This window comes from Stenella coeruleoalba, assembly GCF_951394435.1.
Source record: "Stenella coeruleoalba genome assembly, chromosome: 16".
Taxonomy (NCBI): domain Eukaryota; kingdom Metazoa; phylum Chordata; class Mammalia; order Artiodactyla; family Delphinidae; genus Stenella; species Stenella coeruleoalba.
The window spans coordinates 59,671,331-59,683,364 of record NC_137162.1 but is presented as its reverse complement, the minus strand read 5'-3'; the positions used below and the strand labels follow the sequence as shown (position 1 = coordinate 59,683,364).

The 12,034-nt window shown below is 35.9% G+C and overlaps 1 protein-coding gene across 3 annotated transcripts in view; it reads left to right on the top strand.

Moving 5' to 3' along the window:
- The window catches only part of MCU (mitochondrial calcium uniporter), a 205,443-nt gene that overhangs the window by 163,056 nt on the left and 30,353 nt on the right, over nucleotides 1-12,034 (top strand). The window contains exon 1 of one of the 3 annotated variants that reach the window (XM_079899296.1): nucleotides 521-614. The exons of the other annotated variants lie outside the window; for them this stretch is intronic. Within the exon in view, the coding sequence (XP_079755422.1) occupies nucleotides 557-614 (58 nt within the window). The 5' untranslated portion in view covers nucleotides 521-556. Of the gene's footprint in view, nucleotides 1-520; nucleotides 615-12,034 lie in introns of those variants that run through there. 3 annotated transcript variants of the gene reach the window in all.

Genomic DNA, 12,034 nt, shown 5'->3' with positions numbered 1-12,034 from the left:
TTCTTAAGAAGATCAACTCGTGTTCATTATCAAGAAACAGAAGCAGAAAATGATTTGATTTAATGCAACTCAGTGTCCTTACTACTCCCAAATTATATACCTTTCTTATGTTGTACTTCTAAATTAATCTTACCTTAGGCTGGTATAGCATATATGAAAACTCTGCTTAATACACAGCTACTTCAACAGAATTTAGCCACCAGTAGTAAACATCTCTACCATCATTCATTGCTTCTTGTTATGACTACTGGGTCATATTCTATAGCAAGTGAGAGCTTGACCCTTTTTTTTTTTTTTTTGACCTTTTTTTTTAAATACAAAATCTAAAATACCACATTATATAATTGTGATATTTACATACCTAGTATATAATATATATACCTAATATATACTGCCTCTCGATACTTGCTTGTTAGTTTTGTTGTTTGACAAAATCTTCTAGAGGCTTCCCTGGTGGCGCAGTGGTTGAGAGTCCGCCTGCCGATGCAGGGGACATGGGTTCATGCCCCGGTCCGGGAGGATCCCACATGCCGCGGAGCGGCCGGGCACGTGAGCCATGGCCGCTGAGCCTGCGCGTCCGGAGCCTGTGCTCCGCAACGGGAGAGGCCACAACGGTGAGAGGCCCGCGTACCGCAAAAAAAAAAAAAAAAAAAAAAAAAAAAATCTAGATATGACTGATATCCGATATGTAAAATATATAGGTTATCTTAAAAGTTTAACCTCCCTACCAAAGCAATCTAAAAGGTTCTTAATTTTTCTTGTGTCATAAATATTTTTGAGGATCTGGTGAAAGCTCTAGATTCTCTCTCGAAAAAAAATATTTTTATATACACATAGGAAATGTTATATATAATTTCTTAATGATACAGGCTCTCAAACCAGCTCATGGAATCCCTAGTCTCATGAACCTCAACTCAAGAACTGCTTTGGCTACACTGCACACAGGTGCACATGCACATCCCTGTACCCAAGCCCGTGTTCCCTTTCATGAGAGGCATTAGGCTTAGAGGTTAAGTGTCAAGCTTTGGAATCAAGGTTTGCATCCCAATTCCACAACTTAACCACCTTTTAACCTTAGGCAAAGTAATGCACTTCTTAAAACCTCCTTCCTCATGTGTGAAACGGAGATAGTAATAATTACCACCTCCAAGAGAAAAATGTACTTTGCCTACAGAAATAGTACTTACCCATCAGAAGCTCTTATTCTTTTCTTTTTTAATATATATATATATATTTATTTATTTAATTTATTTATTTGGTTGCACCGGGTCTTAGTTGCAGTAGGCGGGCTTCTTAGTTGCAGCTTGCTGGCTCCTTTAGTTGCAGCACATGTGCTTCTTAGTTGCAGCACGTGGGCTCCTTAGTTGAGGCCGGTGGGCTCCTTAGTTGCAGCTCACCGGCTCTTTTAGTTGTGGCACGTGTGCTCCTTAGTTGCGGCTCGTGGGCTCCTTAGTTGTGGCATGCAAACTCTTAGTTGCAATATGCATGTGGGATCTAGTTCCCTGACCAGGGATCAAACCCAGGCCCCCTGCATTGGGAGCTCAGAGTCTTAACCGCAGCTCTACCAGGGAAGTTCCCAGAAACTCTTATTCTATAAAAAGTGCTGTGGTAGTGTTAAAGACCCCTAATCAAAAAAATGTGGTTTGGGGCTTCTTGTTTTAATTTTTCTGTGCCCCATATCCTCAATTGTAAAATGACTAACTGAAATTTTTATGATTGTATGGCTTGTAGCTTATTTAAGGTCTTTCAAATCTTTCAGGAGTTCCCCTTCATGGTAATGAAAATTAAGGATTAATGATGAAAGTAATTCTGTTATAGACAGGTTGACTGTATTATTTCTCACTCGACCCAGGACACTTTTGAGAGTAAAAAGAGGACACCCAGAGTTGTCCTGACAATTTTAAATATGGTAAACCAGGACACGTCTTCACTGTAGGTAAGCTAGAGTAAGAGCAAGAAAAATAGTCTCTCTGTTGCCTTCATTTCTCTATCCAGAAATGTAATGTTACTCAATTAGCCTTGTATTGGGAATTGCGGTAGAAAGCTGTGTCTTTTGTGTAGTTAACAAAAAATGTAAGATTTCCTTACAAAAATTGTTTGAGGACAAATAATTTTAGCATTGAACAGTTATTGAAATTCCTGTTTAATAATAAACAATCATCTGTTTAACTAACCCAAATATAGATAATATATATAAATTCTTAACCTAAGTTAAGTCTGTGGATGGTTTGGGGAACTGGATATATGCCCCAGTTTTTCCTTTGGTTTTCATCCCATTCCTTTTTTAAAAAACTTTATTGATGTATATTTTATATATCATAAAATTCACCTATCATCATGCAAGCATAATAACAATCCAGCTTTAGACTATTTCCTTCACCCCTAAAAGTTCTCTTGTTCCTGTTTTGCAGCCAATCCCTGCTCCTACCCTAAACCTGAGGCAAACACTAGTCTGCTTTTTCTCTCTGTAGTTAAACCTTTTCTAAAAATGTCATATAAATGACTCACTCAATATGTAGTCGTTTGCATCTAGCTTCTTTTACATATCCTGTATGGATATATGTTTTCATATCTCTTGGGTAGATGCTTAGGAGTAGAATGACTGAGTCATACGGTAAGTATGTGCGTAATATTTTTTAATTGAAGTACAGTTGATTTATAATGTTTCAGGTGTACAACAAAGTGATTCAGTTTACACACATATATATATTCTTTTTCAGATTTTTTTCCCATTATATATTATTACAAGATATTTAATATAGTTCCCTGTGCTATACAGTACGTCCTTGTTTTTTAACTATTTTATATACCATAGTGTGTATCTCTTAATACCAAATTCCCAATTTATCCTTACCCCCCTTTTCCTTTGGGTAACCATAAGTTTGTTCTCTATGTCTGTGAGTCTATTTCTGTTTTGTAAATAAGTTCATTTGTATTTTTTTTTAGATTGCACATATGAATGATATCATATAATATTTGTCTCTCTGTCTGACTTACTTCACTTAGTATGATAATCTCTAGGTCCATCCATATTGCTGCAAATGGCATTATTTCCATTGTATATATATACCACTTCTTTATCCATTCATCTGTCGATGAACATTTAGATTGGTTCCATGTCTTGGCTATTGTAAATAGTGCTGCTGTGAACATTGGGATGCATGTATCTTTTCAAATTAGAGTTTTTGTCTTTTCCATATATATGCCCAGGAGTGGGATTGCTGGATCATATGGTAACTCTATCTTTAGTTTTTTAAGGAACCTGCATACTTTTCTCGTAGTGACTACATCAATTTACATTTCCACCAACAGTGTAGGAGGGTTCCCTTTTCTCCACACCCTTTCCAGCGTATGTAGACTTTTTGTTGATGGCCATTCTGACTGGTGTTAGGTGGTACCTCATTGTAGTTTTGATTTGCATTTCTCTAATAATTAGTGATGTTGAACATCTTTCCATGTGCCTCTTGGCCATCTGTATGTCTCCTTTGGAGAAATGTCTATTTAGGTCTTCTGCCCATTTTTTTTATTGGGTTGGGTTTTTTTTAGTATTGAGCTGTACAAACTGTATATTTTGGAAAGTAAGCCCTTGTCAGTCAATTCATTTGCAAATATTTTCTCCCACTCTGTATGTTATCTTTTCATTTTGTTTATGGTTTCCTTTGCTGTGCAAAACCTTTTAAGTTTAATTAGGTCCCATTTGTTTATTTTTGCTTTTGTTTCTATTACTCTAGGAGACAGAGCCAAAAATTATTGCTGTGATTTATGTCAAAGAGTGTTCTGCTTATGTTTACCTCTAGGAGTTTTATAGTATCCAGTCTCACATTTAGGTTTTTAATCCATTTTTAGTTTATTTTTGTATATGGTGTTGGAGAATCTTCTGATTTCATTCTTTTACATGTAGCTGCCCAGTTTTCCCAGCATCACTTATTGAAGAGACTTTCTTTTCTCCATTGTATTCTTGCCTCCTTTTTTTTTTTTTTTGCGGTACATGGGCCTCTCACTGTTGTGGCCTCTCCCGTTGTGGAGCACAGGCTCCGGACGCACAGGCTCAGCGGCCATGGCTCACGGGCCCAGCCACTCCACGGCATGTGGGATCTTCCTGGACTGGGGCACGAACCCGTGTCCCCTGCATCGGCAGGCAGACTCTCAACCACTGCGCCACCAGAGAAGCCCTTGCCTCCTTTGTCATAGATTAATTGACCGTAAGTGCGTGGGTTTATTTCTGGGCCTTCTGTCCTGTTCCATTGATCTATGTGTCTGTTTTTGTGCCAGTACCATACTGTTTTGATGACTGTAGCTTCGTAGTATGGTCTGAAGTCAGGGAGCATGACTCCTCCAGCTCCGTTCTTCTTTCTCAAGATTGTTTTGGCTATTCAGGGTCTTTTGTGTTTCCATACAAACTTAAAAAATTTTTTGTTCCAGTTCTGTGAAAAATGCCATTGGTAATTTGACAGGGATTGCATTAAATCTGTACACAGCCTTGAGTAGTGTGGTCATTTTAACAATATTGATTCTTCCAATCCAAGAACACAGTATATCTTTCCAACTGTTTGTGTGGTCTTCAGTTTCTTTCATCATGTGCTTAACTTTTTAAGAAACTGCAGAATTGTTTTCCAAAGTGGCTGTCCCACTTTGCATTCCTACCAGCAGTGTTTAAGTGTTCCAGTTTCCCCGTATCCTCCCCAACACTTGGTATGGTCAGTCTTCTTGATTATAGACATGGTAGTGGATTTGTAGTATTATTTCATTGTGGTTTTAATTTGCATTTCACTGATGACCAAGATGTTGGGCATCTGTTAATGTACTCATTAACCATTCAAATATTTTCTTTGATGAAGTGCCCAAACTTTTTGCCCATTTAAAAAAATGAACTGTCTTTTTAGTATTAATTTGTAAGGGTTCTTTTTATTCTAGAATTTTTCCTGTTACTTTTAAAATAATTTTGTGGGAAAGGGTGGACTTTTTAAATCATGTTTTATTATTAATGGCTGCTCATATACAGTTGGAGATTCTATATTTATTGTCATCACTATATTGAGGACATAAACATACCCCACCACTGTCTTTCATTCCAACTTTTAAAAACTTGAAAACAAAAAAGAAATGAAAGTAATGAAATCATGAAAAATGATAGAAGAGAAAGCCACAGTGTTTTAATGTGGGCAGAGTTCTCATCAACCCAAATGTGAAGTTGGGAAAGCTGAAACACCATTTTATTTTTCCATTTTAAAAATATATCCTACAGTTTGAATTTTTTTTTGTAAGTAGAAGTTTCATATTTTGAAAATACCAAAATATGGTTGAACATGTTCCATCACAAAAGTCTTTTTTTGAAGGCTTGTATAAAATTGGCTTTCACATTGCTAAGAAAAACAGCCACATGAACATGGAAAGACGTTTAAGCTTTATGTGCTGACAGTATTTAAACTGGCTTAGTGTGGAGCAGAAGTAAATTTATGTCAAATTTCAGATGATATTATCCATTCTAGGATTGCTGTCATTTGTTTCAATATTTTGAAGTAAGTTTTGAGGGAATTTGGAAACTATCCAGTTTTGTCCAGAGTGCATGTGACTTCATGAAACTACTGATATTGCTCTAAGGAGTTAGTTTCTAGTTTTTGTCTGTTAATACGCATGTTGATACAAAGAAAAATCCCAAATATGTGATTTCTGGTGGAAATTAGAAAAGCTGTTAACATTAATGGCTATTACCATCTTTGAAATAGTGTTAAATTTCTTTTCCAAAATAACTACCAGGAAAAATTTTTTTTTTTTACTCTAAGGAAGATCTTGGTACTCTACGAACAGATGGCACATCTTCCAAACTTAGAGCCATGCATACTTATATGGCCTCAGAGAAGAAAGGAGCTCTACCCAGTGCAATAATACATTGGTTTTTTTCATTGGCACATACTGGCAGTGAAGACTTCGAACAGCCCTAAAAGAAGGCCTGCCTGCTACCACAGAAGTAGTCACTGTTATGAGAACAAGATTTTATGAGAAAAAGAATCAAAATAGAAATTTTTCCTTTGCTAGATTAAACTTTGGACAGGAGTTTGCTTTTTAAGAGAAGAGAAAATTTATCACAAGGAAGTGTTTAGTTATGGCTTGATTTACTTGGGGATATTTGGGCCTTTATGAATGAGCATAATCTTCCAATTCAAGACCTTACAGTCATTATTATGGATTTGGTAGAAAAATCATGAACCCTTTCAACCAAGCTGTAGCTCTGAAGTAGGTAGAAATAGACAACCTTGTGAATTTTCCAGCTGTTGGATGAAGTTTCTCTCTAGGCTAGTCACGAATGGAGAGGTTTGTCAGTTTCTCTACAAGAATTAGAAAAACCTTAGAGCTCTTGAAGATTACCTCCACTCAGAAACCTTAAAACTGGAACTCGGATTTCCAATCGTTTCACTATTGATATTGCATCAAAACAGTGAGTGATATGAATTCAATTCTAAGAGTCTTAGAAAAATCTTTGGTTCCTTGCATATGCCTAGCCAAGCATCATCTGGTGAAGTGAACTATGAGAGCTGTGATTATGTTTGTTACCACATACCTTTCCCAGAGTCTCAGAGTTTTTACAACTTCTTTTCATCAAAATAGAAAGGTACAACCTTTTTAGATATCAAAGATAATGTCCAAGTTATCATGTTCCAAAACCAGGCCATTATGTGACTTCTTTATTCAAGCCAAACAATAGCAGCCTTGTAATTGAAATGTTCTTTTATATAGAATTAAAGTTTATTTTCTGTTTTAATTTGTAAATTTGTGTTTTATTTCTTAAAAAAAAAACACAACAGAAAATGGCTGTTAATTTTGATTTAAAATGAGGTAAAATGCTTCAGTTTTTGTAAACGTTTATTTTTAAAATACTTCAATGCAGTAGTCTGCTCATAACAAAATACTGTAGACTGGGTGGCTTAAACAACAAAATTTTATTTTCTCACAGTTTTCGAGACTAGAAGTCCAAGATCAGGGTGCCAGCATGGTTAGGCTCTGGTAAGAACTATTCCTAGCTTGCAGATGACCACCTTCTCACTGTGTCCCCACATGGTGGGGGCTGGGGAAAGCTCTTACTCCTCCTGTAAAGCCATTGTCCTATCAGATTAGAGCCCCACCCTTATCTTCTCCTTTAACCTTAATTACCTCTTAAAGACACTATCTCCAGATAGTCACATGGGGGAATTCGAGCTTCAAAATACAAATTTTGGGAGATCAAAATTCAGTCCATAGCAGGTAATATGAAGGAAATCATTTTCCAATGCAACAAAATGATTGTATCTAAAATTTTTATGTATAAATCGTTTTGAATTTTTTCAGGAAGTAGGTCTAAGAAGGGAATCCATACCTTCTTCAGGTTCTCAAGGAGGTCTATTATCCAAAAATACCTAGGCACATGGAATTTGTTTGTATAACTTAAGCTTTTCTTCCCCTTGTTGCCCTCAGTGGAACAAGTCATTTTTGTTCTCTTGGGGTTTAAAGGCATGATTGGAAATTTTCTCACGGAAACTTATATGATTTTAGGCTTTGGGTTTTAAGACTGTAGATTTTAGAAAAAGCAAGAAAAACTATTAAGGCAAGCGTTTTTCCATATTCTCATTGAATCTCCTAAGCAGCCTTCTGAGGTATTAGACTCTCTGCATTATAGGTAAGGAAACGGAGGTAAAGTTATATTCAGTAATGGGCTCATGTATTCAAGGTGTCTCCTGTGGTAGAACTTCAGTACTACTAAATCTGAGATTCCAAAATCCATCATTCTTCTACTGCACTTCACTCTCTGTACTTTAGGATTATATTCAACTTTTTACCACCCAGAAATTAAAGTGAACCAAGGGTCAAGGTTTAATGAAGTTACTTTCAAAGCAGCACCATAAAAAGCATTATTCTTTTTTGTTTGTTTAAATATTATTTATTTATTTATTTTGGCTGCATTGCGTCTTCATTGCCAAGTGCAGATTTTCTTTACTTGTAGTGAGTGGGGGGCTATTCTTCATTGCGGTGCATGGGCTTCTCATTGTGGTGGCTTCTCTTGCTGCAGAGCACGGGTTCTAGCCATGCGGGCTTCAGTAGTTGTGGCACTCAGGCTCAGTAGTTGTGGCTCGTGGGCTCTAGAGCGCAGTCTCAGTAGTTGTGACACATGGGCTTAGTTGCTCTGCAGCATGTGGGATCTTCCCAGACCAAGGCTCGAACCCATGTCCCCTGTATTGGCAGGCGGATTCTTACCCACTGCACCACCAGGGAAGTCCCAAAAGCATTATTCGTAGAAAGAAAAATATGTTAGAGCACTATATTAGGACAGGATTTTATTTTTACAAAAGCAAAATAAAATAGTTAATTCTCAGTAGAATGAGTAGATGAACGGAAGGAAGGAAGAGGATGACCTTTTACTTAGCACAAATGCTTTTAACATTTATGAGAGATTAATTATCTTCATAAACAGATTTTAAAAGAACCAGATTTAATGAAAGGTACATAGGTTGTACTACTATTTAACATAAAACCAATAATACCATGCATTTTAAAAAGATTTATAACTTTAAGTCTTTTCACAACTTTTATCATTTAAGCCTCGTAATAACTTCACACAAATGTTTTTACATAGTTCTACAGAGAGAGGTTCAGTTGTACAAATACTAATTCACCTTAGGTTCACAATGAAATATATAGCTGATTTCACTAAGTTCATTTATACTACCAGTTGGAAGGACCCAAATGACTGGATTTATCAAACTACTAAAGTTATGATTCTATAATTGGACTTTCTTATACTGATATAAAAAGATATTTTTTACATAAATATTTACCTGCTTTTCAAAATGAGTGTTCTTCAAATGATAGTATGTGACAGATTTAGCATTTTTAATATACTATGAATAATTTAAAGAAATTTTAAATCATCTATTTTACATATCTAAGTAAATTTGAGGATGTTTTTGCCTTAATGTATAAGGAAGGGCCTTACTATCACCTAAATAATATTTAATTTATTCTATTAAAATGATAATCTTATGTTTTGTCTAATATATCATAATTTAATGAAAAAGGATATGGACTTTTGGAATTATATTTATGAACAGAGAAGTGAATATTAAAAATAAATTATTTGAAAGTATCTATGAGTGAAAACTAATTAAAAAATCTGTAAAGCATTTATTGAGAAGAATAAACTTTATTGAAGGACCTAAAAAAAGATAGAAATAAATGCAGAGTTATAATATGTTAATGAATATGAGGACAACATTGTAACAATTGTCAGTTTCCCTCACATAAATTTATAAACTCACTACAGTGCTAATATGAACCTCAATAGGAGCTGATGAACTTATTCAAAAATTCATATGAAAGACTAAAACTATACAAATACTTAACATAAATTTGGAGTAGAAAGGGGGGGAAAGATTTACCTAAACCACATATTAAGATGTACTTTTAAAACCATAATAATCAAAACAGTGGAGTATCGGTACAGGAAAGATTGTAGGATCAGATTAGAGAAACCTTGCATATATGGAAATGTGACATGTGATAGAATTAGCTTTGAAAATCAGGAGAAGGGGCAGAGTCAATGGTGCTGTTACAATTGATTTGTTATTTCACAAAAGTATATTTCAGATGGCATAAGGAGTAAAATGTGAAACAGCTCTAAAAGAAAAAAAAAGTTAGCCTAATTTATATCAGAAACTAAAACATGCCTCCAAAAAGCTATTAGAACTAATAAATGAATTCAGTTAAATTTCAGGGTACAAAATTAATATATAGAAATCTCTTGCAGGAATTCTCTGGTGGTCCAGTGGTTAGGACTCTGCACTTCCACTGCGGGGGCACGGGTTTGATCCCTGGTTGGGGAACTAAGATCCTGGAGGGCACATGGTGCGGCCAAAAAAAAAAAAAAACTTATGTTTCGATAAACTAACAATGAACTATCAGGAAGAGAAATTAAGAAAACAATCTCATTTACAATTGTATCAAAAACAATAAAATACCTAGGAATAAATCTAACCAAGGAGGTAACTACTTGTACTTAGACAACTGTAAGACATTGATGAAAGAAATCCAAGATGACACGAACAAATGGAAAGATATACCATGCTCATGTATTGGAAGAATTAATCTTGTTAAAATGATCATACTCCCCAAGGCAATCTATAAATTCAGCACAATCCCTATCAAAATACCAACGGCATTTTTCACAGAACTGGAACAAATAACCCCAAACTTTGTATGGAAACACAAAAGACCCCGAATAGCCAAAAGAATCTTGAGAAAGAAGAACAAAGCTGGAGGTATTGTATTCCCTGGTTTCAGACTATACTACAAAGCTACCATATCAAAATAGTGTGGTACTGGCACAAAAACAGACACATTGGTCAATGGACCAGAATAGAGATTGCAGAAATAAACCCACACTTACATGGTCAATTAATCTAAAACAAAGGAGGCAAGAATATACAATGGGGAAAAGACAGCCTCTTCAATAAATGATGTTGGAAAAACTGGACAGCCAAATGCCAGAGAATCAAAATGGACTACTTTCTCACACCATATACAAAAATAAACTCAAAATGGGTTAAAGACTTAAATATAAGACCTGAAACCATAAAACTCCTAGGAGAAAACATAGGCAGTACACTCTTTGACATAGGTCTTAGCAATATTTTTTGGATACATCTCAGGCAAGGTAAACAAAAGCAAAAATAAACAGATGGGGCCACATCAAACTAAAAAGCTTTTGCACAGCAAAGGAAACTATCAACAAAATGAAAAGGCACCCTATTGAATAGGAGAAGATATTTGCAAATGATATATCTGATAAGAGGTTAACGTCCAAATTATATAAAGAACTCATACAACTCAACATCAAAGAAACAAACAACCTGATTGAAAAATGGGCAAAGGACCTGAAGAGACATTTTTCCAAAGAAGACAAACAGATGGCCAACAGACACATGAAAATGTGCTCAATATCACTAATCATCAGGAAAATTTAAATCAAAACTACAATGAGATATCATTCACACCTGTCAGAATGGCTATTATCAAAAAGACTAGAAATAACAAGTTTTGGGGAGGATGTGAAGAAAAGGGAAACCTCATGCACTGTTGGTGGGAATGTATGGATAAACTGGTGTAGCCACTATGGAAAACAGTATGGAGGTTCCTCAAAAAACTAAAAATAGAACTACTATATGATTAAGCAATTCTACTTCCAGGTATTTTTCCCTGTGTTCATTGTAGCATTATTTACAATATCCAAGATATTGACACAACCTATGTGTCCATAGGTAGATGAATGGATAAAAAAGAGGTGGTATATATGTACAAGAGCATATTACTCAGCTATATAAAAGGAGGACGTCTTGCCATGTGGGACAACATGGGTGGATCTTAGGAACTTCATCTAACCTTGCTGGACTTTATTGTTCTTAGCTGTAGAAGAAGGGCTTAGTCTGTATGATTTCTCTGACCCTTCCAACACTAAAATTCTATTATTGTATTTCACATTCTTGATGCAGAATAGAACAGAAAAGGGAAAGAAAAGAAACAGATGATGGCAAGATCATAAACCACTGGAATCATCCATCATATAATATAAAGTTCAGTTCAAAGTATCTCTGCAGAAAACACCCTAAATGTGCTTCCTTATTGTACCAGTTCCCGTTCATAATAAGTCCTTAAGAGATATACAGTCATGTTGAAACCAAGCAGGACCCTGTGGGGCTCCTGGGTACAAGTCCTTTCTGTGTCCCTGTTTCTTGTTTGTAGAAAATGGGCTTCATTCAGCCTCAGCCTTCCCTGAGTTCCAAAGGGCTGATTCAAACAGTTGCTAATCAGGGAGGGGAGGGAATGCAGAAACAAGGGAGGAACAGTTAAGAAGCAATAGTGCAGCCTTGGGGCAGGGTCCTGGTTCCTCCTCAAGGAATATACATGATAGTATCTTTGAGTTCTTCTGCAGGAACTAAGGCCCCGACCCAGGTGGAAGATGGTAACTTCAGGCTGGGCACATGATTCCTGGGGCACTGCCCTGTTACCT